Below are 24,057 nucleotides of genomic sequence, written 5' to 3'. Positions count from 1 at the left end.
ATATTGGTTGTTTCTTTGGAGACCATTATGGGGTGGAGAAAATTCAGAACTTGGAAAAGCCTTTCATGAGTGGATAGAAGGGTAAACAGGGGTGACTGGGATGCATGCTGTATAAAACGTCCAGATCTAATATGTTATTTGTCATTTCTTTAATTATTTGTGAAATTAAGTAGCAATTACCGAGTGAAAATGTAGTAAATCCCTCACCAGGGTTCCTCAAATTTGGTCCTGGATTACCACTGCTCAAACCCTGATCAAATTCACATACCTGTGATTGTCTAGTAATATTTTGTTTAGCTTGCTCAGGTGTATTTGATCAGGGTTGGAGCTGAACTCTGTAGGGCATTGACCCTCCAGAAAGTCTGTCCTATACACTGATTGTTTTCAGTATACCTTTTAGAGTTGCAGTTATGGCAGTTATGACCAGGGGGCCAGTTGCATAAACATAGCCATTATGTTAAGACAGTGTCTTAATAAGAACTAGCATAACCAACTAGCAGTTAGTTAGGGGTCTTACTGTTCAGTATCAAATTAGACCAATAAATGTTTTTATGTAACCAACTTTAAAAAGTTATGAACAGTCTTGAAGAAAAAAAAAAAGATGACTAACTTGTAAGACTAGTCTTAGCAGTTTATGCAACTCGCCCCTGAGCCCTGGCCAGTAACAGAAACTTGTCTTAATTTGACCAACTTGCAGTTAACCAAAGGGTTATTCCATCTTTATCTACCAATTCAAATTTGAACCAGTCTACTTTTTTGTAGCTACGTGAATTATTTCTGTTAATTCTCTGTAATGGTGAAGATCGATATTAAACATTATTTTGATTTTTTTTTTTTAGAAGTGAAGAGAAAATTATTAGCGTTATTTATCATCTAAAGGATGGCACTTGTTTTGATATTTTGATATCTAAAGAAATGACATTCAGACATTTTGAAATGTGGCTTAAAGTCCTCATGAATAGGAAGTGGCGATAAGTCTTTTCCTCCCTATTGTGATGTATATCTAGAGCTGTGACGGGGCAGTTTTTTTGGTAATTGGCGGTGGTGTCTAAATCCATTTTAGGCCATTGTTTATCCAAAAGAGATGTGGCAGACTGAACAACCTCACATGAAAGGGATTGTGCTTCATATGAAAGCTCATGAAAGCACAAGAGCAGCACAAGCATTTGTAATGCACTGAATTATGATGCAATGTTTCACTGTGAGTGTGTAATGTGTATTTGCTCTAGAAAACATAGGCACTCAATTACAGTCTCCATGGAAAACAATCGGCAGTTGTGATCTGTGGATTTAAATTTGCTATGGAAAAGTTTGGGTCGGTTCCGAAACTCGCTGGTCATTGGCTTGACCCACTATCTACCTCCTGTCATTTAAAATATGGATGGAAGTTTACCTCAGGTTGGTGGAGACTGTTGATCACTTTGCCACTATCGTCACCAAATGGAATTACAAAAACAATAAATTTGACCCTAACCCTATAAGTTTAATTACTTTTAATGAAGATGAAGATTACATCCAGTGATTTCAGTGGATATTTCAGTTCATATCTTAGACGCCATAAAGCCTAAAACTTGCTCTCGCTCACACGTTTATTTTTTAACATTGTGGGAGGAGTAAAATACACATACATGGTTTCAACAACCATATACATTTCCACTTGTCCAGTTTGGTCTGGAATGAGTTTCAGACCGCCTCTTGAAGTGGTTTGAGTGATGTGATTTAAATCTGTCTTGTAAGGGCATTTACACCTGGTCTTTTCATGACCAGGTAGATATCCCATCAGAGGCATGTGGGGACCAGGTGTAAACAGGTTCAAACGTTCAACCAGAGCAACATTTAGATAGTGTCACAATGCCAGTGTTTATACTTTTCTCAGAATAAACTTGATGTGTCTTACTGCATATTAAGCTGGGATAGGAGAAAATATTTTTAAATAAAATAATGCATATTTAGGCTTTAATTGCTGCCCTAGGAGACAGCAAATTTGCATAATGAATCTCCTGTGTAAAATGTTTCTTTCTGTTTGTTTTTTTGTGTGTATGTATAAAAAAAAAAAGCAGAAGTGTGTTTGTGTTTAACCTCGTGTTTCTCTAATGAGAATGTTACACAGTTAAAGTCTTTTCTCTGTCATTCGGTCTTTGTTCTGTTTCCGTTCCACTGACTGGATGCCCTTCAATTTCGGCGTTTGTTATGAACTTCTATTTGTTTTGGTTGTTGCATATACTATTTGGGTACTTCACAATTCATTTGAAGACATTTATGGTTTAGATGAACTCTTTTCAGGTGGAATATTAGCAGTTTACGACCTCTCAGTCACACAGTTTTGGTCAGAATACTGTAATATAAGTAGTCAATGCAGTAGAGCTGTGAAGTTTTGTAGCCATAAAACCCAGAGGAGAATTAGCATGGCTAAGCCACAGGGTTTCTCAGGAATTTTCTTACAATTTAAAGAAGCTGTATGCAAGATTGTGGCCAAAACTGGTACTGCAATCACTTTCAAATTACTGTAGAGCGGTGTAAACCCCCGTGCCCGTTCTCATCCTTTGGCGTCATATAGGTGACGCCATATGACATTTCGTTGAAATAATATGCACATGGCATCCTTTAGCGTCAATATGAGACGCAGACCCAACCCCAGACCTAAACATAGCCATAACAGTGGCTAATACAACATAACACAACACTATTGAATCCGTGACAACAACATCAACATCAGTTGAGGGCAACTTCACTTTTTAAATGAAAATATCCTGGCCGGACTACTGTTGTCAGTGATATAAGTATTTGAAATGAACATGATTTCTTAGTGACGTATCAGGGAAAATTTTTGATTAATTGAAATAAATTTCTTGCATACAGCTCCTTTAAAATAATAGTTTTCTTTAAATATATGATATAATTAATATATTGTTATTTACTCCAGTGATCATTACTCCAGTCCTCAGTGTCACATGATCCTTCAGAAATCATTCTAATATGCTGATATAATGCAAAATTTTTGTGTAAATATATTATTTCAGGATTCTTGAAAGTTCAAAACAAAACGATTATTTGAACACTTTTGTAACACTAATGTCTTTGCTGTCTCTTTTATCAATTGAATGCGTTCTTTGCTAAATGTATATAAAGTTTTCGATGCACCTGATGTTTGAACAGTAGTTTGTGAATCTGTATTTTAATGAAAAAACGTGACAAGAAAAAAGTTACTTTACGAGTAAAATTGGCGATTACTATTTCTTGTTTCTCCACAATCTTTCTCCAGTTTTAATTGTCTCTGCATTTCACAGAATGGTAGTAAATTCATGATTTTTATTAAATGCTCTATTAATTGTGACTTCTTTCTCCTCTAGATTTCCAATTGTGGAACTTAGACCGAATTGATGCAAAATGGCTTCAGATAATACACACCGTAGTTACTCCATCATACCATGCTTCATATTTGTAGAGGTAAGTTTCTTTTACAGCCAAAAGAGTAATATTTAACTGCATTTATTTTTCACTTGCCATCATATTCTATTCTCCATTTATCGTGCTGTTCCTTACTCTCAGATACGGCTTTAAGATGTCCTTTCTTTTCTGAAACTGGCTAGATATTTAATTTAAACTTCTGTCAAATCCAGTTTAATCACTGGAAACTGTGTGTCGGCACTTCAAAGCGCTCTTCTCCCTCCACAAGACGAGTTGTGCATATCTCCCTGACAGCACTGTTGGGTTTGTGAGATGAACCGCTGTGCCATTTGCCTGAACATGAGAACATTGGAAGCCAGTGTGTTTGCTGATACTGTGGAAAGTATTTAGGACATCCAGCTTTGTTCTACACTAGAATTATGTGCTAGTATGGGATCATAAACCATGTGGAGTTGTAGCCTAGTGGTTAAAGATCAATTTTTTTAAGCTTTGAGGGTTGAGCAGTGAACTATCATCACCATTGGATCTTTGATCATGATGCCTCAGGACGGAATGCTGAGCAGTTGGGTTTAAAACACATGGAGAGAGCTACCTAACCTATACACGTTCACATTAATCTCAATGGCAGATGCTTGGCTGGATCAGGAAATATTGAATGTTTGTCAAAAGGATACCTCTCAACTGACAACATTGTATACTGTACATCCTACTTACCCGAGTACATACTGTATGCTCACATAAAAACAATACTATATAGAAAATCTATCTCACAGCTCTGAATATATATGGGTATAAAGTTTTATATATCCCAATTTATATACAAAGTACATTCAGTACAGAAAATCTCAACTATATATTATAACCCAGCTATAAGTATGGCCAACTTTATCTGCATCCATACAGCATGTATTTAAAGGACTATATAGCATATCTCAGTTGTTGTATCGTTGTATTGTCGTAATTGTTATAAACATTGACATCATGATCTTCTGTAAAGCTGTTCAGTATTTTCTGTGGCAGTGGTATCAAACTATCAATATTTTTCCAGGGTATTATTTCGAAGTTAGAAATTGCACTGTTTATGTGTGACAAACCCTAATTGATATTAATATTATTTCTTATAATTTGTATCATTACTCTTGCAAGAGTTAACTCTTGAATTCATTTAGAAAAATATGCCACAATAATCAACAAAGTATATATATATATATATATAAATCCATATAGACATTTAGAGAGAGTAAAATGAATAAAATACCTGGTTCTTTAACACCTTGTGATATCCGTGTCTCGCACTTGATGCCGCAAGTCGGCCTTCAAATCAATGTGGTTTGGCCTATTAATAAGACGGAGGTGAATGGAGCTTCTCACTGTGGTGTTGGTTTATATGCTGCATCAATGCATTATGTTTGTTGTGCTATTAGTTTATACTAACATCTTTTTGCAGTATTTACATTTATTCATTTAGCTGACACTTTTATCCAAAGCGACTTACAATTGCTATATATGTCAGAGGTTGCACGCCTCTGGAGCAACTAGGGGTTAAGTGTCTTGCTCTGGGACACATTGGTGTCTCACAGTGGATCTCTCGAACCCGGGTTTCTCACACCAAAGGCACGTGTCTTATCCACCACCCCAGTATCCGTTTTAATTTTTTGTCTTCAGAAAGAAGGAAGAGGAGACTGAAAATTCCAACCATAGAAACTGAAAATTCTCGGAACAGCAGCAACTGTCTAAAAAAAAAAAAAAAAACATTCTATTAACCATTCTATTTTAACCATCTTAACCATTCTATTTCATCAGAAACGATCTTAAAACAGGGCTTTAATTGGAAAAATACAGAACTTGTCCTTTAACACAGGAATTGTGCTTAGGAAATTTTTCACGATCTTCTTAGAATTTATCTTTTGAACTTTTTTCTTCATCACCATAAAATCAAAATTCATAATTCTTATTTTCAATGGAATATTGCAATATTAATGTGAAACAATTAAAAAAAAAATCATGTCTCATAATCTTGAATCAAAATAACTTTCCCTCCCTCTTGCAGCGTATCTATTCTCTGATGATGAGGGCAAGCTGTCAATCACATGAGTTCCACCAATAGCAAACCACAACCATCCAATCAATCCCCCACGGACAAAATCAAGCCCCACCCTACATTTGTTACAGAAACCGTTTCACTCAGATATACATCACAATAGAGAAGAAAAGACATCGCAACTTCGCAATGTCGATCAAAAACAAAAGTACAGTGATGTGAATAAGTTTGGACACCCATGCTAAAGTTGCCTAAAAAGAGGAATAAAAAATCATCTTTTGGATATAGATCTTAATGCCTTAATTAGACAAATGAGGAAAACTCCAACCTTTAATGACACAAATTTTCTTTGTGAATGAATAATGTATCATAAATAAATAAATGTTTTTTCCTTAAAATACAGGGTGCATAAGTCAGGACACCCCTATGTTAAATTCCCATAGAGTCAGGCAGATTTTTATTTTTAAAAGCCAGTTATTTCATGGATCCAGGATAATATGCATCCTGATAAAGTTCCCTTGACCTTTGGAATTAAAATATCCCCACATCATCACTCACCATCCACCATGCCTAGAGATTGGTATGGGGTACTTTCCATAAGATCATCTTTCAATGCAAATCAAACCAGCTATTAGGCTAACTGAAGTAAAACCATGCCAATCTCGTGATATTGATATCCCAATAATGTGACATTTCAAGTAATCATCCATTGCTAAGAGCACAATCGTTGCACATGTCTGATGCTTTGCTTAGCAAACAACACTAATTAGTAAATTACTATATATATATGTCTATTATTGCAAATTGTAACTGTATTTTAGTTGCCTACTGAGTGCGCATTTGAATGACGGCTAACTTCCCCTTTTAGTGTCGGTGATTCTTTCCTTTTGTGACTGTGTAAAACAGAGAGATTTTACATTGGCAGCAAAGTGCCAGACCACTTGCCAGCCTGTATTCGAGAGAAATCAAATACTAGTAGGTTCTCAAACAGACTACAGTTGGGACTTTTCATGCAAACAGAGATGAAATGCACTTGAAAACACAGCTTGTCACAGAGATTCCTTTTACAGGGCGAACCCTCAATTCCACAGTGCTTTCCACTAAATGGACGTGTGAGTGAGTGTGTGTGTGTGTGTATGTGTGTTTCTGTTCCACTGCCTCTGGATCTGCTTGAAGCTTTCAAGACACATCAGAGACTGAAACTAGGCCACACAGAAAAGATCATGCAGTCTAATGCTTGCTTAGTGAAGATGTGAAGGCGCTGAGAAATACAGTCGTGTCCTTGGTTTCTGTAGAGAGATTATTCCCGCGAAAAGGCTCTCGAACTGAGAAGCGTATCCAATATGGTGACATATGCCAGCTACCTTTCTCTTCCAGCTACTGACTGTGCAGGAACTGGACACTGGCCATCTTCTGATCAAGTTGTTCCTGTTTATGTGGTCAGTGATTAAGCCTGTTTTTCACTGATCGGCGAATAACAAGTCAAGTGAGCAGTGAATAATTGGCTTCCGCAATAAGATCTTGTGTCTAGTACAAATAATTGTGTGGGGTTTTCTTGGTTAAAATTGACTGTTAAACTGACTTATTTGAGGCAAACTACACCTCTATTCTCACCGGTAATGACGACCGTGTACCTGGACCACACCACAGCCATCTGTTGACCTATTTTCAGTGTTAGCTCTCATCAGAGTAATATTCAGGCATGCAGGCTATAATTATATAACACATGCATAGTTACTGTGTTGGATTCAGAGGCAGTTTCATGAATTTATCAAAAAATCGATGTTCACATGTATTCAAGACTTATCCTATGTTTGTGCAGTGTTTGACGAAACTCAAGACTTAACCTGAACAAATGTTTCCCCTGCAATTGATGGAATTTTCCATAATTTATGTCCATATTTCCAAATTTTTATTTCCATAAACGCTCCCCCCCCCCCAATGCATCTACAGTATATTCTCAAAATGAGCATTAAAAACTTGTGCACAAGAAAACGTACGCATAAACAACAATGGAAACACATTTACCAAATCATTTCCTCGATGCGCATAAAAAAAGACGTGACTTTTGCGATGGGACGGTATAACTGGACTAGCCAGTGGACCGGACTCGTTGCACACCATCTGAATTTGTTGTTCTGGTTGTTTTAAAATGGTTGAGCAAAGTCTGTCGTCAAAGTGGTTCAGTGTAATTCCCTCCCAAAATTGTCTAACACGACTGCATTCCCGAACAGCAGCATCTGCCTCCAAAGCTATAACTTTATTGCGTTTCGTCTGCATGTTCTGAGGTGCAAGTAATTTATGATATATTATAAATTGTTATATACAGTGGCTTCTCCTACTAGAGCAACTTCCATTTTTCTTAATGATATTTAGCATCAAGAAGTGAGGATTTTGTTCTCTTCGACTCACTAAATGGGGAAAAAAAACGGTGCTTTATTCGCAAATGTTATGTGATGTATAACAATTTTGCGCTTATGTTAAATTCGCAACTTCGGATGGAAACTAGTGAAAATTATCAAAAATTGATTGACAAGTGCGATCTATATAATGCCCTTAGGCATTGTGGGAAACACTGCAATTAGATATAAAACTTATACTAGTATAGTAGATATAGTGGTAGAAATGAAATTTGCTCACCGTTTTGTAAAGTTCTATGTTCATGTGTAAATAAAAGACAAATAACGATTTGCTTGTGCGTATTTTTCGAGTAAAATAAATGTTTTTGTGAAGTGAATTATTGGCTGCTGAGAGTATGAAACTAGTGAAATTACAAAAAAAAATTAGAAACTAAACACTCAAACCATTAAGACTGTTAATCACATCTTGTTTTGTTTTTCAGCCAATAGGTCAATGACATGACGCACACAATTTTTTCTTTGCCTATATCATGATACAAAAGTCCTTATAACATGAAGACATTTCTGAAAAGAAACCTTATTTCTTAGGGGAAACAAAAAGAAAACCACTTTTGTCCACAAAATCAAAGTCATGTGCTGCAACTACATGTAGAAAAATAGAAATAGATGAAAAATAGATGAGACCTTTTGAGAATTTATGTATTATATAACAATGTTTTATCGTCAAAACTAATTTTGGCTCGCAAATTTTGGACCCTGCCTTAGAGACGACACTTCTCGAGGTCTGCTCTCTGTTAAGAAACCAACTATTCCCCAATAACATCAGACACAATTAATTATTAATCCTAAAAGTCCACCCACAAAGTGCTGTGCTCTCAGCTTTGAGCTGTAGTTTTGTGCCTCTCTGTTTGTCTGCAAGAATAGTTGAATTTTTTTAAAGCTGAAGATTTATCTGCAAGTTAATCGGACTGAAACTAAACTAAGAACATGAACAAATTTTGAATGGTTATTATAACATTAGCCACTTTTCCACTGTCAAGCCAAACCATTTCATTGCTTAATTGGTTTCATTTTCCACTGTGGGGCTTATAACAGAGCTCTTTCGAATGTGATTCAAATGCGTCAGTCGTTGCCTTGGTGAGTCAAGCGCTTACAGACTGTATGAGATGTAAATAACAACCCTGTTAAGGAGAATGGTCAGGTATTGTTAATAACTTGTTTACTTTGCTCAAATAGCGCGCTCTGCCAGCTAAAGAGAAATTGGTAACCAGGCAACAGACAATTGACCAATCCTGGGTGCCGATGTCACTACACGCATTCTACCAGCAGTTAGCCAACCGTGATGGGAACTCTGGGCCGAGAACGCTTTGTAAACATGTCGAGCTTAATCGAGCTCAAGTGGAAATATAAATCGAACCATTCCTTACCGTTCTTGGAAGCGTTTGGCCTGGCAGTGGAAAAGCAGCTATTGTAGGCTTCAAGGTAGAATATGGACTATACAATAAACTGTGGAAGTCAGTTGGAAACTGCATCATGACTTAACCCCGCCCCCCCACCCCCCACAATGAAAACACTGTACACTGAAAAACAATGGTGTAGAAACAATTGTCACTCCTAGTAAACAATTACCAAGAAATTGCAAGTTTTAAGGACTTAAAGGTAAAATTTATTGTTTTATTTAGCTACGATGTAACTGCCTAGATGGACAAAAAGACAATTTACAGCTAAAACAGACATTTTAATAAGGAAATATGTTTTAGAACTTTATGATAGTTATCAAGGTTGAGCCAAAAAGTCAGCGAAAGTAAGTTTTTGAAATAATCTCTGGTATTTAGCGAACGGTTTGATTGCCAGCGGCGGTCTTAGAGGCAAGGTTGATCAGAATGTGGATTTCTACCATGTGTAATGAATCTCGTGGACGTGCGAAAAATCACATGATTTACAATCGTTTACGCATGTGAAAAGGCGCCCCCAGTGGGCAATTTCTTTAGAATTTATCACAGGCATAAGGCCACTTTGAACATTTTGCCGTCCCGTCACAGACGTCAATTGAAATTAAAACTTTTTTTGATAATTATTAATAATATTAATATAAATTAATATTAATTGATAATCTTTTTGCACTGGATTGGTTCCGACTGGGATTCCAAAATACCCGAAAATTTCGCTAGAGTTACGTTCAAATGTTTTGTTTGGTGTGTTTTGTTGTTGGGCCAACGATATATGACACTTGAGCCTACGCCGACAGTTCAGGAGGTATGAGCGATTACGCACTTTTGCTGTTGCGCCCCCATCAGGCCGATTGGGGCGAGCCTTGGTGATGTTGTAGATGCAGTGGGTACTGGCATCCCTCAAAGTTTCAAGTCTCTACGACTTACGTGATGGTCTGGTCGATCACTTTTTGGAGAGGATGCTGATCCGCGGAAGTTCAATTAATTGCAATAAGGTATAGGTGCTACGTGCTTGAACCCCTAAAAAGCATTTATTACAGTGTACCTTCCAACATCAACAAATATCCTGCTTTAGACCAGCACTATTGTAGACCGGTTTCAGCATTAACTGCATGTATTGTGCTGCAGTTGATTGCTTATGATTTCAAATGCATTGCGTCAGAAGATGCAAGAATGATGAGAGGATTTCTGTTCTTTTAAAGCCCACAGATAATCAGAGATATACTGTCAAACTGTCTCCGTTTATTTGTTATGTTCATTGAAGAACGTATTGAAGCTGCTCGAATCCAGGCGTTTAGACGTGATTGACACCTGCTTTAGAAAAATGTTGGCAGCATTTGCAAAAAATCTGAATACTAAAAACAGCAAATGCTTTAAGTGCTGCCTGTCTAATTATTTGTACGAGAGTTTAGGACAGGCCCACTGGTGAATATTGGATACGTAATTAAACTATTAAAATAAATGAGCTGATTCAAATTTGACTCAGTAAACAGATTCCACAAGCACACATTAAGCCCAGAATCTTTAACCCAAAAAATGGAAAATGCCATTTTTTATACTCTATTTCATGTCATACTAAACTTTAATGCTGTTATTTATACAAAAGGAGAATTTTAGAAGAATTTCCAACTCTTTTTTTTTCTACATAAGATGAAGGCAGTATCAAATGAAACTGTTATTTTTCCTCTAAACTTCTGAAATCTCATTCAGATTCAAAAATGTAATTACAATGAAGCATGTAATTTCAATTAATAATTACTTATGACTCATTATGGTTATTGTATATGTCTGATCACAAAGTGCTATTAACAAATGTCTTTACTATCTCTTTTGATCAATTTATTGTGTCTGCTGAAAAGTATTCACAAAAGTTTGGTGGTCACAATGAACTGCCATTAAATGTGGAAAAGAGAGTGTGAATATTCTTTTCTTCTTGCATGTTTTATAGAAACCGCATTAAAGTTTCAAACAATATAAATAAACAATAACAGAATTTACATTTCCTTGTGAATTATTCCTCTAAGCATGTGATATTTCTTATCTTGTGAAGTCTGGTCACATTACTTAGTAGGTCATGTCTCTTTGAATATTTAATTGTTTGTGAGCGTCTTTTGATGTTTATTTTAGCAAAAATTGTCATTATGCAATTATTTTTTTTCTTCTCGTTTGCTTTAATTTGTACCAGCTATTTCAATTAACTACCCAATTAACAAAAAATATGAATAAGTTGTAAAAATTGAACAGCTTCTGCCTCCATTGCATTAGTAAGAAAACAAGATGATTTCAGTTGTTGGTTGAGACAGTTGTTATAATATCCGTCTAATCCTCAAGGCCTTGTTTGATCATGCAGTGTCAAGCACACTTTAAACTATTTTTACAACACACATTACAAAAATAGAGGGAATCATCTCCTCATGTAATTGGTTTGATTCTGCAGTGAACAGAATGATGAATCATGGTTCTCTGAAGTCGTTCATCATGTGTGTTTTAGGGCCGCGTCCCATTGAACCACTGGTGTTGTAAGTTGTCTGACTGGTCGTGTTTATAATGCGTACTGCCTGTTATGATTGATTTTGCTTGTCTGGAACAGCTATAGTGTTTGGTTTTAGATGTGAATTGTAATTGAGTTATAGAGTCCAAGGAACTTAGAGACTTTTTTCCTCAGAAATCTGAGTTTTTGACTTTATAACACGAAATTTGCGACTTTTTATCTCTCAATTCTGACTTTTCTCACAATTGTGTGATATAAGTCACAAATCTTGTGTTATAAAGTCAGAATTGTGAGATAAAAACTCAGAAAAATTCTTTAGAATTAGACTAACTCACAATTGAGAGTTTATATCTCACAATTCTGAGAAAAGATGTCAGAATTGCAAGATATAAAGTTTATTTCTCGCAATTCTGACCTTGTTCTTATTTTGCATAATTGCAAGATGTAAATTCGCACTTATGACATAAAACGTCGCAATTATCTTTTAAAATGTTTTCTTCTTTGGCGGAAACAAGCTTCCATAGAAAGAGGAGCAAGTTTGGCAAAAGCTGGATTTGCACTTGGATCATTTTTCGTCACAACATTCTGCCATGTGTCTTTGCCCAACACTATTATTGCTTTTGACAAGCATCTTCTATATTTGTGTTTTGCCCAATCAGACTGTACAAAAACAAAAGTCTCACCATTAAAAGCCATGTCCCAAGCACACAATGTTACACAATGTTATCATTTTATGCTGCCTATATGATGCACTTAACTGTATTTTCCTTTTTTGAAGTGATTCCAATCACATTTCAAGCAATTCAAAAGCACCATGATGAACCGTGTACCAGTGTTGTAGTACTCGAGACTCAGACTCGTCTCGGACTCAGTCTCGAGACCATATTTTAATGGTCTTGGTCTTGTCATGGACTCGTGTGCATTTGGACTCGTACTCGAACATTTTTTTTTTTTTAGGACACGGACTTATTCCCGACTCCACTCGAGTTCAATTCAAAAATATTTTTCATGATTATTAATGTATGTTAATAAAATATTTCTTTAAATTGATTGACACGCCCAGTGATTGGTGATTTTCTAACGTGCAACTGCGCATGACAAATTGTAATAAAATTACTTTTAACACCACCTACTGTGTGGCCTTTTTACCCTAAACTGATCATATTTGTTAAACTCTAAGTAAATTTAAAAGTAAATTAGGTAATCAACCCTCACTGGTCTTGGTCTCAACTCGGACTCAACTGTCTCTGGTCTCGGACTCGACTCTCTATGGACTCGGTCTTGACTCGGACTCGACTCTCTCTGGTCTCGGTCTCGACTCGGACTCGAGTGAGGTGGTCTCGATTACAACACTGCCGTGTACATCTGAAATGTCTTGGCTAAAGGAAATGGTCCATTATTTATTGACTTTTATCAACTTCTATCGGACATTTTCTTATTAAGCTGATAGCGACAACATTAAAAATGAAAATATCGGTCGATACCAATATGGAGGCTGATATATCTTCCATCCCTAGAACAACATGAGGGTATAAATGATGACTGAATTTTAATTTTTGAGTGAGCTACTGTACAGTATAGCTGTGGTCATTCATTTACTGTAAAGTAAAGGGGATTTTTTTTTAATCAATTGGACTATTTTATTATCCACGTGTCATATAATAAGTCCGACTGCTTAGAAAAGTAATATCATCAGTTCTTAACAACCCCCAAGATTTTCACCATCAGCACAAAAAAATACAATGCAGGACAAAACCTAAACCTATGAAGTTTAACTGAGAAATGTATAGTCTGTGGTGGAAGACAAGTTTATCTATTATTTATTTATTTGTCCACCCCCCAAAGAATTTTCATTTTCAGATGAACAATTCCTTTAAAGCAGCTTGGCATCTATTGTGATTTGGCTATTGTGAGGGTGACATTCAGATGCTGAATGTGGTGAGAGATGACACAAAGTAGGGCTGCATGATTTGGGGAAAAGATCTTTTCTCAGAAAATTGCGGGAAAAAAGTGTTGTTGCTGTATTTCTTTATAGGGCTGCACAATTTGTCAAATATTGAGATTTTACATTTGATGGGCCATTTGTGTACATAGACTTAGATCTTTGAGTTCAGCTCATGAAAAATGATGGCACAAACAAGTGTTGTTTTTAAAATTTTGTTCAGTGTGTGTCTATATATATATATATAAGCAAAGAATACCCGGATGACCTGCAACTTTGGTCAGTAATCTGTAAGTAATTACACATTTTAGTATGTCTTTCTTTATTGGTTAAGAATTTGACTGAATAAAATTAAAATGTGAGATAATGATGACCAGATGTTATTCAGACAACAAGGTTTTGTCAAAATTGTAGCATGGTACTGTTTGTAATGCCCACTGCTTAGTATGCAGTATACAGTGATTTCAGATCAGTATGTGTCTCTATACACACATTCTGTCGGTCTTGTCCTCATTGTTCCCTTGTGTGGTCGTGCACTGCCCTCTGTAGGAGAGCTGAGGCAGTGTGTGGCGTCTGGCTTGTTTTGTATCATGTTGATTATTGCAGTGTGTTGGGAATAGATCATGTGATCTCAAGGATGGAGCTGTAATTAGTGTATCCAGCATAAAATCACTTTAACAGCGGAACAGATTTGGTCTTAATCATCCCCCCTTACGCATTAAAGATGTGATGAGTGTGTTGGCATAAGATACTAATGACTCTATTGTAGCAAAGACATGAGAAAGAACATTCGTTGTTGACCAAAATTGTACTTTTGAAAAAAAATAAATACACAATGCATATTGTAGTTTTAAAGTTTTATTAAAAATAAATATTTAATCATTTGTCGTAGTTTTCTTTTGTTTTGACTAACATACTAAAGCACATGTAAAGTACTTTTTTAACTTGTGTGTTGTTTGATATTTGATATTACATTAAAAATAAGTCAAATAAAATATGACATAGGCTATATAAAAAATGACCAAATTGAAACTTCATCATTACAAATGTTTAAATACAAATAAATTGAAAAACATGACATACAAAGTTCAATAGACACGACATTATATTTTAGTTTACCATAAATGCTTCTCAGTACATTCAGCTGTAACTTTAACCATATCAAACATAACAGAAGTAATAATTATGAAATTATAAATATAGATGTACAAATGACAAAAAAGCAGTCTAAAGTTCAGCTAATTGCATTTAATATACATTTAAATAATACATTTTCCTTTAATTGTATGCAATTGTCTTAAAGCATTGTATTTAATTTGCATTTAAGTATATACTTTTTTTTTTTTACTATTGTCATTTTTAATGACTAAATATGTTAATATTGGCTTTATCATGACAATATCACATTGACCTAATACACAAATGGAATGACATATTTGCAATTATTAGAAAATGAAAAGAAATATAGTGGACATTAAACTGAGCAGTTTTAATAGGGTCCTCAGTTGCTTGGGCCCCTAAATTAGACCATGTCGGAAATGTTCAAACTCAGTCCATGAGAGTGACGGATGTTACTTATTTGTAAGGCAGCCTTTCCTTCTATCATAAAAGCCTGTTTAATAAGCTCTAGGGAGAGATCTTGGTGTTATTTAGTGCAGTATTTTTCTGGATCTTCATGGGATTTGCTCAGAGCTCTTTGTTGTAAAGCGCTATTAAGTGTACTGTGTTCAGTCCTTAGGGTTTAAAAGAAATTCCTTTCATGTTCTTGGAAATACTTTAATACCCACATGTACGCTGTAGTTTGACATTCTGTGCATTCACAGGGCAATAGTTCAACATATATTTGGAACAAATGATGTGTATTTTTAATTATTAAATAGAAAGCATTAAAATGTAATAACAATGCATCCATGGATTAGTGGGTTAAAAACAAAAGACAGTTAAAATAAATTAATAAACCAGTGACTAAGTTCTACAATTCATTTTTTATTGTTTATTTTTGGTCATCGCATTAAGAATAATATGTAAATAAGATAATATTTAGAACTTTGAAGTGTAATTTAGACTTAATATAATTAAACTGCAATTGCTTATTTTTTTCAATGCTAAGTAGATTGAAATTAAGTAACCCCAACTTATCGTACATGAATACTTTTAATTCACTCGTGACTGATTTAATGTGATCTCATTTTATTAATTTCTTTGTAAGTCTTGACAAAAATTGTAGGCTATACAATTCTTAAATATAAAATTATTCAAAAAAAAAAAAAAAAAACATTGCTCATTCCTGTAGTTCCATAAACTGAAAAAAAAACCTCTTCTCTGAAAATAGATAACATTTTAATTGTCAATCTTACTTTTAATTTCAATATATTCAGAAAAGCAAAAAATGCATTCAAAGCTACAACATCCCCCTTTGACTAAATGGAGAAAGCACACCGCTAGCAACTGTTCTGAAATCCTTTCAAAGTAATGTAGCTAAAACCACACTAATGTCGCTAGATGACGGCAGGAATCATTCAGTACCATATTATGTATCAAAGCAATGTAGCATAGGATTGCTACCTTATATTGCCTCAAGTGCTTTTTTGTAAGGCTGTCTATTCCAGTGAAGTATTCATTTTACACTTACCCTGAATAATCCTTATGTTCCACCTATAGTCTGATTTTTTATTTTTTTAATTTAGCTACTAAAAAGAAAAGTGCCGTGTCAGCGACTGTAATTGGGTTGGACATGCTTCCCTTTCGGCACTGTATGACGCCCCTTATATTATCGCTTATGTCAAGCATGAGGAATCATACGTCGGCTCATGAAATACTAATGAGGTGCTGACTCAGTACATTGCTGCAGGGTTGAGTTTGTGTTCTTTCAGACTCAGAGTTTCAGAAAAGTGCATTGAGACAATATTCAACCAGCTCTGATATGCTCTTCTCCTGTCCTGATATGACTTCTGATGTGGTAGTGTGGCCTATCATTTGATTTAGAGGTTGGTGTCGTTGGCTAGTGGTTAAAACAATTTCTTGCACTTGCTGGGGGAGGACAATGGAGGAGCATTTGAGTAAGAATAATGTGGAAACAGAATTTGTTTTTAAATCTCAGACTGTTTCCAGACTTGTTGATCTTTGTTCTGAAACAGGGACATGAAGGGAAATAAAGTTAAACAAACAAGAAGAAAAAGTGCCGGGTTTCGAAACAAACGCTTCAAACGAGCCAGTTTCGAAAACTAAGGTTGGCTTGAAAATAATGATTTTTCGATTTTTAACTGATTCTTAAATCCCAAGAATTACTCTTTCTATACTGTAATTACATCTATTTACATTTTTGAGACTTCCCTTTCACTTTTACCCACGCACCAAACCTGTTCCTAACCTTACCTGTATCCCATCTCAATAACAGCAAATGGGTTTTGCAATACCTTAAAGGGATAGTTCACCCAAAAATAAAAATTAAACCTGAGTTGTTTTTTTTAAACACAAACGAAGATATTTTGGAGAAATATACTGCCAGTAAATTATGCATAATAACAAGTAACTAGCCCTAAACCACACTCTAACCCTAATCGTAACTATTTACAGTAGTAAGTAGGCAACATGTAGTTAAATATTACTCAGTACTTATTTGAGTAAGAAAAAAATGTAACTACTTCACCGTAAAAAAAAAAGGTGTAACCATTTTTTTATACTATGGAAGTCAATCAAAGCTGTGTTTCGACCACAGGAACTTTACCCAGGAACTAGGAACTTTGGGGTGGTCCTCCGTGGCTTAACAATAACATAATAGTATACGCACAATATCGGATTTTGATCGGCCTCGTCTGATCGATACCCGATCCCGCAAAAATGGCTGGATCGGAGCCGATACCGATCCTGAGTATCGGATCGGGACATCCCTATCAGGAACTAGAAACTTTGGAGTGGTACTCCGTGTGTTTTCCACACAGGAACTTTGGGGTGGTACTCCGTGTGTTTCCACCACAGGAACTTTACCCAGGAACTAGAAACTTTGGGGTGGTACTCCGTGTGTTTCACCACTGGAACTTTACTCAGGAACTAGAAACTTTGGGGTGGTACTCCGTGTGTTTCCATCGCAGGAACTTTGGGGTGGTACTCTGTGTGTTTCCACTGCAGGAACTTTACCCAGGAACTAGAAACTTTGGGGTGGTACTCTGTGTGTTTCCACCACTGGAACTTTACCAAAGGACCTAGGAACTTTGGGGTGGTACTCCGTGTGTTTCCACCACAGGAACTTTACCCAGGAACTAGAAACTTTGGGGTGGTACTCCGTGTGTTTCCATCGCAGGAACTTTGGGGTGGTACTCTGTGTGTTTCCACTGCAGGAACTTTACCCAGGAACTAGAAACTTTGGGGTGGTACTCTGTGTGTTTCCACCACTGGAACTTTACCAAAGGACCTAGGAACTTTGGGGTGGTACTCCGTGTGTTTCCACCACAGGAACTTTACCCAGGAACTAGAAACTTTGGGGTGGTACTCCGTGTGTTTCACCACTGGAACTTTACCCAGGAACTAGAAACTTTGGGGTGGTACTCCGTGTGTTTCCATCGCAGGAACTTTGGGGTGGTACTCTGTGTGTTTCCACTGCAGGAACTTTACCCAGGAACTAGAAACTTTGGGGTGGTACTCTGTGTGTTTCCACCACTGGAACTTTACCAAAGGACCTAGGAACTTTGGGGTGGTACTCCGTGTCTTTCCACTGCATGAACCGTGGTCTAAATTAAGTTCTGTTAAAAGAATGTCTCCCTCAGAAAGTCCCTGCTTGCGAGGTAGTACTTTTTCCAAAGTTCAGAAACTCTTGGGGTTGGGACTTGGGTGCTGAATTGCTGATTGGTTGAGTTCATGTCACACTTTCATTAGTTGGTTGACTCTACGCAGCATTTCATTTCATCCACCATTTCTTTTTTTTTTTAATGCAGTGCGTGTAGACCTATGTCACCAGACTAATTTGTCTAATCTTCGCGGAACTTTAGTGGGAACGTAGAAAGCAACAGATCTGAGGGGGGACAAAGTTCCTTGAACAAATTGTTGGGGGTTATTTCGGTGGTAACGTGGCTAAACTCTGCTTTCAGCGGCACTCTCTGCAATGCTGTCTCAAATGTTTCATGAAAGGCCCTTTATGTAACCCTGCTAGAAATGAAAGAGGATACAAATATGACTTCCGAGTGGGCCTAATGCGAACAGAAAAACAGATGGGCACCGCTGCTTTCATGAGGTTTTCCGAGCGGAGATGAGACCAATTTTTGAGAAGTGTTGGCGAAATGGTGAAAGTTCTCGACAGATACTTCTGTTAAGTTTGTTTCTTTATTCTGTCTTTCCAGTTGGTCATCATGGCAGGGACGGTGCTGCTGGCATACTACTTTGAATGCACAGACACGTTTGGGATCCACGTCCAGGGCTTCTTCTGTAATGACGCTGACCTGATGAAGCCGTACCCTGGACCAGAGGAGAACAGCTTCATCCCTCCTCTCATCCTCTACTGCGTGGTGGCAGCGACGCCCACTGCCATCGTGAGTACACATGGGGCAAGACTAGTCCTCCAAACGAGTTTTCCGTCTAGTTAATTACTGAGGTCAACTTGTTTCATATATATTTTTTTCTTTTTTACATTTTAGCTTACATTTAATTCGTATGAATTATTGTAAAATATGTATGAAAAGAGTGTGAAATTTCATGAGATCAGACATAGTGGGTTTAACATCAAAATGTATTGTCTGATGCTAAAAAGTATGTTTTTATAATGTAACCTTCTCCTCCTTGGTCAGTTTAAGGATAATTCATGCAATTTTATAGTATTTATTTGAAAGAATTAACAGATTCATGTCTATCATTGTATTATTCAGCTGGTTGAAATTGAAAGTAATTAGTAATTAAAAGTAATTAAATACTTTTTAAAGAGAGTAATTAGTACAGTAATCTACTTACACTGTTGAAGAGGTAATTAGTAACTAGTAATTAATTACTTTTTTAGAGTAACTTACACAACACTGCATGTGTCATGGATAGTGATTACACAAAATGTAGTTTACCCAAAATGAAAATTGCTGTGTGAGAAGTTTTCAGAGTTTTAAACTAAAAAATAAGGTTTTAGAGTTTTAGTTTCAGTGCTATATTAAATACATTATATATAATAATGCAAAGGGGGAATATTTGTGAAAATATCTACTCTGTGACGGAGGGTAAGCATATTCGTCTGAAATAATTCTGTATTTTCAGCTGCATTTATGTACATTTTGCTTTTTAGTTTCTGATTTTAGTTTTAAGTGATTTACCTCATTACCTTGTCATTTTACAAGGTAATGAGGTAAATATAAAAAACGTAACTAATATTAACAAATGAAACCTTATTGTAAAGTGTTACCTTTTAAATGAATAATCCCTACCAAACAAATATGTTTTCTTTCCCCCAATAAAGTGTATGTTTTCTTATATGTGTTGAACATGAACACCAGAGGGCACTGCAATACCAACACACACAAATACTATGAATGCTTTTTTTTAAGGTTTTATAGTGTAAAACATAAATGGAAAATAAATGTAATCTCCAGAGTGGGGTTTCTTTGTGACCCATATCCTTTTAATTGGCACATGGACCATAAAACATCAACCACAAAAGACAATTAGAGAGAATTTATTTAATTTCTGCTGAAATTGATGATTTCAGTTTTATAGCCTTTGTTTGAGCCAAATGTACTATGAAGCTGTTAGGAGTTATTCAGATGAGACATACAATGAGGATGAATTTAACTGTACATTTCATCAAGAATAACTACAGTCCACCACTTACATTGAAGTTGTTTTTCTTGATGTGCTGGAGGTTGAAATGAACATATATTCAGTGCAGATCCGTATCATGATTCTGACTTTGGATTGGCCAATCAGTATCCAGACAAAATGAAGGAAATTAAGCTTTTATTTTTAGACTGTTATGATTTATTTTCCATTCTGAGGTTATTTTCACTGCAGAAGAAAATGTGAAGTGTGTTTCGTTCTGGTCTTCTGGGTGGGCGGTTACTGGCTCAAAAACCCACTGTCAAGTCTCTGTGATATTCATATTAGGTTTATTGCTTGTTTTATTGTTGGCCAGACAAAAATCTGATGGTAAATACAGTAAGTAACACACCTCTCCTCAATATTGCTCATGATTTGATTACGTTCAGGCTGAACATATATAAATCTATATCCAACCTAGGTTTATTGAACCTTTTTCAAACAGTTGTAGACATTCCTAGTGTAGTTATTAATCTTTATAACCCTGCCTATATCTCAAACACCAGACTGGAGCTTCATCTGTACTGTACTTTTCTAAGAGATGAACACTGCAGTCCAATTCCATCATACCAAGCACAGAAACCAGCTTTAAACAAGCTAGAGTTTTACTCTAGAGATAAAGAGAGTGACTCCCTTTGACACAAACTTTATTTTTCCTCTGTATGGCAGAAAATAGACAACCTCTTGCATTTGGTAACTTGAGAATTGGTCAGTGGCTGAGTAATATTTGACTTCAAAGTGGCCTGTGAAATGGAAATCTTTCAGGTGAAAATTCCCCAAACTGCTCCACTTTTGTCATTATCATTCTTTTCAGCTCAAAGGGCCTTTTTTTTAGTAAATTCCATCTTTTCACTTTGCTATTGTGTTTAATGACTGTTTTGCCGTTTGTATAGAGATGTACACATGTGCATCGTGACTGATGCTGTGGAAAAACAAGGATTCCAATGTATCAACTGTCAAATTGAGATGTTTTTATGTTTCGAAAAGAGTCTACACTATTTTAATTGATTTTCTAATGATGTATGTTAATGGATATGAAACTTATATAATTCATTTGAAACCTTTGGGTGAAGAAAATATTCATGCAATTTTGTCATTGACGTTCTCAGCATAGATAAATAAAAGACATTTTTTGTGTGAGGAACAGACAATTTATTTAAATCCGGCATGAAACAGAAGTTAGTTTCAAATGATTAGTTCAAAATGGCATATTTAAACTTTTTTTATATATATTTATGCATGCCTTAGGTTAAAATAGCTTGAATGTAACTGTACAATCTTGCCTCATTTAGTATATGTAGAACCATGATTATTCAAATTAGCCCCACTTACACTCACTCACACCAGAGTGACCACTCAGTCAACTCTTCTGAGGTTATGGAAAGTCCCTTTCTATATCTATTGTCTTTGGGTAAATGCCGCATATGGCAAGTTGAAATATTGGTTTAATTCAGCCATATATGTTTGAACCAGAAACTGATTGAGAAGAATAGGAAGAGTGAATTATACAGGCTTGTATGTATCAGAATGGTAATGCATTTTAATGCATCACTCCCGACAACGTCGGACACATAACAGTTATTAATATGAGTAGCCTTTTGCTTGACTATGTTATCAAACACCTAATAATGTGTTGCTAATGGTACACAAACCATGTTTCCGTTCATCATCTCGGAGTCAGACCGCTGCCTTCTAACAATCATCAGGGACACTTTGAAGAACTCAGAACGTCAGTGGAGAAAGACATATAGTTCATCAAAACATCAAATACATAATCCACCCGATATATTGCTAAATGTACATTATTTTTCATTTAAACAGAAAAGTATAACGGGATAAACTGACATCTCTCGAGACTCTCTTGCTAGTTCCCTGTAAATGATATGCTAAAGCCTACCGGCACGTTGATCTGATTGGTTACAAGGCAGTTTGTGACGTCAGAAACGATATCAAACCCTGTTTTTGAGACTGTCTTTGTTTCACTGCAATTTTAAGTAGAAAATACTTATGAATTTACACATGGTTTGTCTTAAAGCATCACATAAATAAGCACTTTCCAAGCATTGGGATCCTTTGGAAGGTATTGACATTTCAGGTGGATAAATCTGGAAGTGTTCCTTAATGTTCTTGGGAACATTCAGCCCAACATTGGGAAAGTGACCATTTACACCAAAGTGTGACTGTTTTTTGGTACAAGACAACTTGAATAACATAATGACTTAAGAATATTAGTTCCTCCAATTCAATTAATGAGCAAAATCCCAAAATATATTATAGACATGAATCTCGCATTATGCATTAACTGCTTAAATCTATTTTTTTTTTCTGTCTGTAGATATTTGTTGGGGAGATCTCCATGTATATCATGAAGTCCACTAGAGAAGCCCTAATAGCCCAGGAGAAAACCATTGTGACTGGAGAGTGCTGCTACCTAAACCCTCTTATCCGCAGAATCATTCGGTTCATTGGTGAGTCTTCGGTTTTCATTGGTGTTAAACATTTCAGGTCAGGATTGTTTGGGTCCAATATGGATTTTCCAGTTGTCACAACTGATGGCACCATTTTGCTAATGCAATGACAGTGATTTCTCATAAATAAAGGCAAAAAAAAAAAAAAAATATATATATATATATATATATATATATATATATATATATATGTTTTATACATGATAAATAGGTTAATGATAAACACAACATTAGTCTGCAGTTTGTTTATTAATTGTTACAAATTATTCAAATATGTTGTTGAATGGCTTCTATTCATAAAGTAATTTTATTCTTAACATTTGAAAAAAAAATGTTTTATTGGTGTTGCCATTGATAGTACTTAGTAAAAATATGCTGTTAAGCAATTATCATTTAAAATATAAATCATAATTGTATATTTAAAATATACAATTATCATTTAAAATATATTTATTATATATAAATATAATATTTCGTATTTGAAAGGGTCATGAAACCCAAAACTTATGTTCTCCGTAATTTTAACAGTTGTGTTGAACATCATAGAAGATAATGTTACCTTCCTTTAGTTTTAATAGTATGAGAAAAATAGTAAATTTTAAGCTTTTTTTGCATTATCTTCATCTTCCGGTGTCAACATCACAGGATGTACATGCTACATCGATGACTCAACTAGTGTTGTCAAAAATGTCAGTATTTCGTATACTAATTACAGTATTACATAATACATATTACATTATTACAATATGTATTGTTACTTAAATATCTATAATGGTTACAATACTCCTTTCCTGCAGTATCGATAGACTGATCCCAGCTGCTCTGTCTTGCTCTCTTCTCTCTGACGATGAATTGACACATACCTTGCAATACCACAGGTTTCGCACTCACACCAAAAGCATGCACACCACTGAAGCCGCCTCTCAAATTGAGTGGCTACTCTGCTAAAATGATTAAATACACACAAAATGATGTCAATTTCGGTGAGTATTGAGTTAAACAGTAGGTTTTGGAACTTAAATATTTCAAATAAAGCTTGTTGTAACAGTAAATTGGATCCATGCATACTGTTTGCTCTTAAAGTGACAGCAGCCTAATAAATCTGCTGCAAAC

General features: G+C 35.7%; 1 protein-coding gene across 1 annotated transcript in view; it reads left to right on the top strand.

Moving 5' to 3' along the window:
- plppr1 (phospholipid phosphatase related 1) overlaps positions 1-24,057 on the top strand; it is a 55,050-nt gene that overhangs the window by 18,359 nt on the left and 12,634 nt on the right. The window contains exons 2-4 of the mRNA XM_039677143.2: positions 3,351-3,447; positions 19,027-19,215; positions 22,812-22,944. Of these exons, the coding sequence (XP_039533077.1) occupies positions 3,388-3,447; positions 19,027-19,215; positions 22,812-22,944 (382 nt within the window). The 5' untranslated portion in view covers positions 3,351-3,387. The remainder of the gene's footprint in view (positions 1-3,350; positions 3,448-19,026; positions 19,216-22,811; positions 22,945-24,057) is intronic.

Source organism: Pimephales promelas, chromosome 23 (genome assembly GCF_988280905.1).
Source record: "Pimephales promelas chromosome 23, fPimPro1.hap1.1, whole genome shotgun sequence".
Classification (NCBI taxonomy): Eukaryota; Metazoa; Chordata; class Actinopteri; order Cypriniformes; family Leuciscidae; genus Pimephales; species Pimephales promelas.
This window is presented reverse-complemented; position numbering and strand designations above follow the sequence as displayed.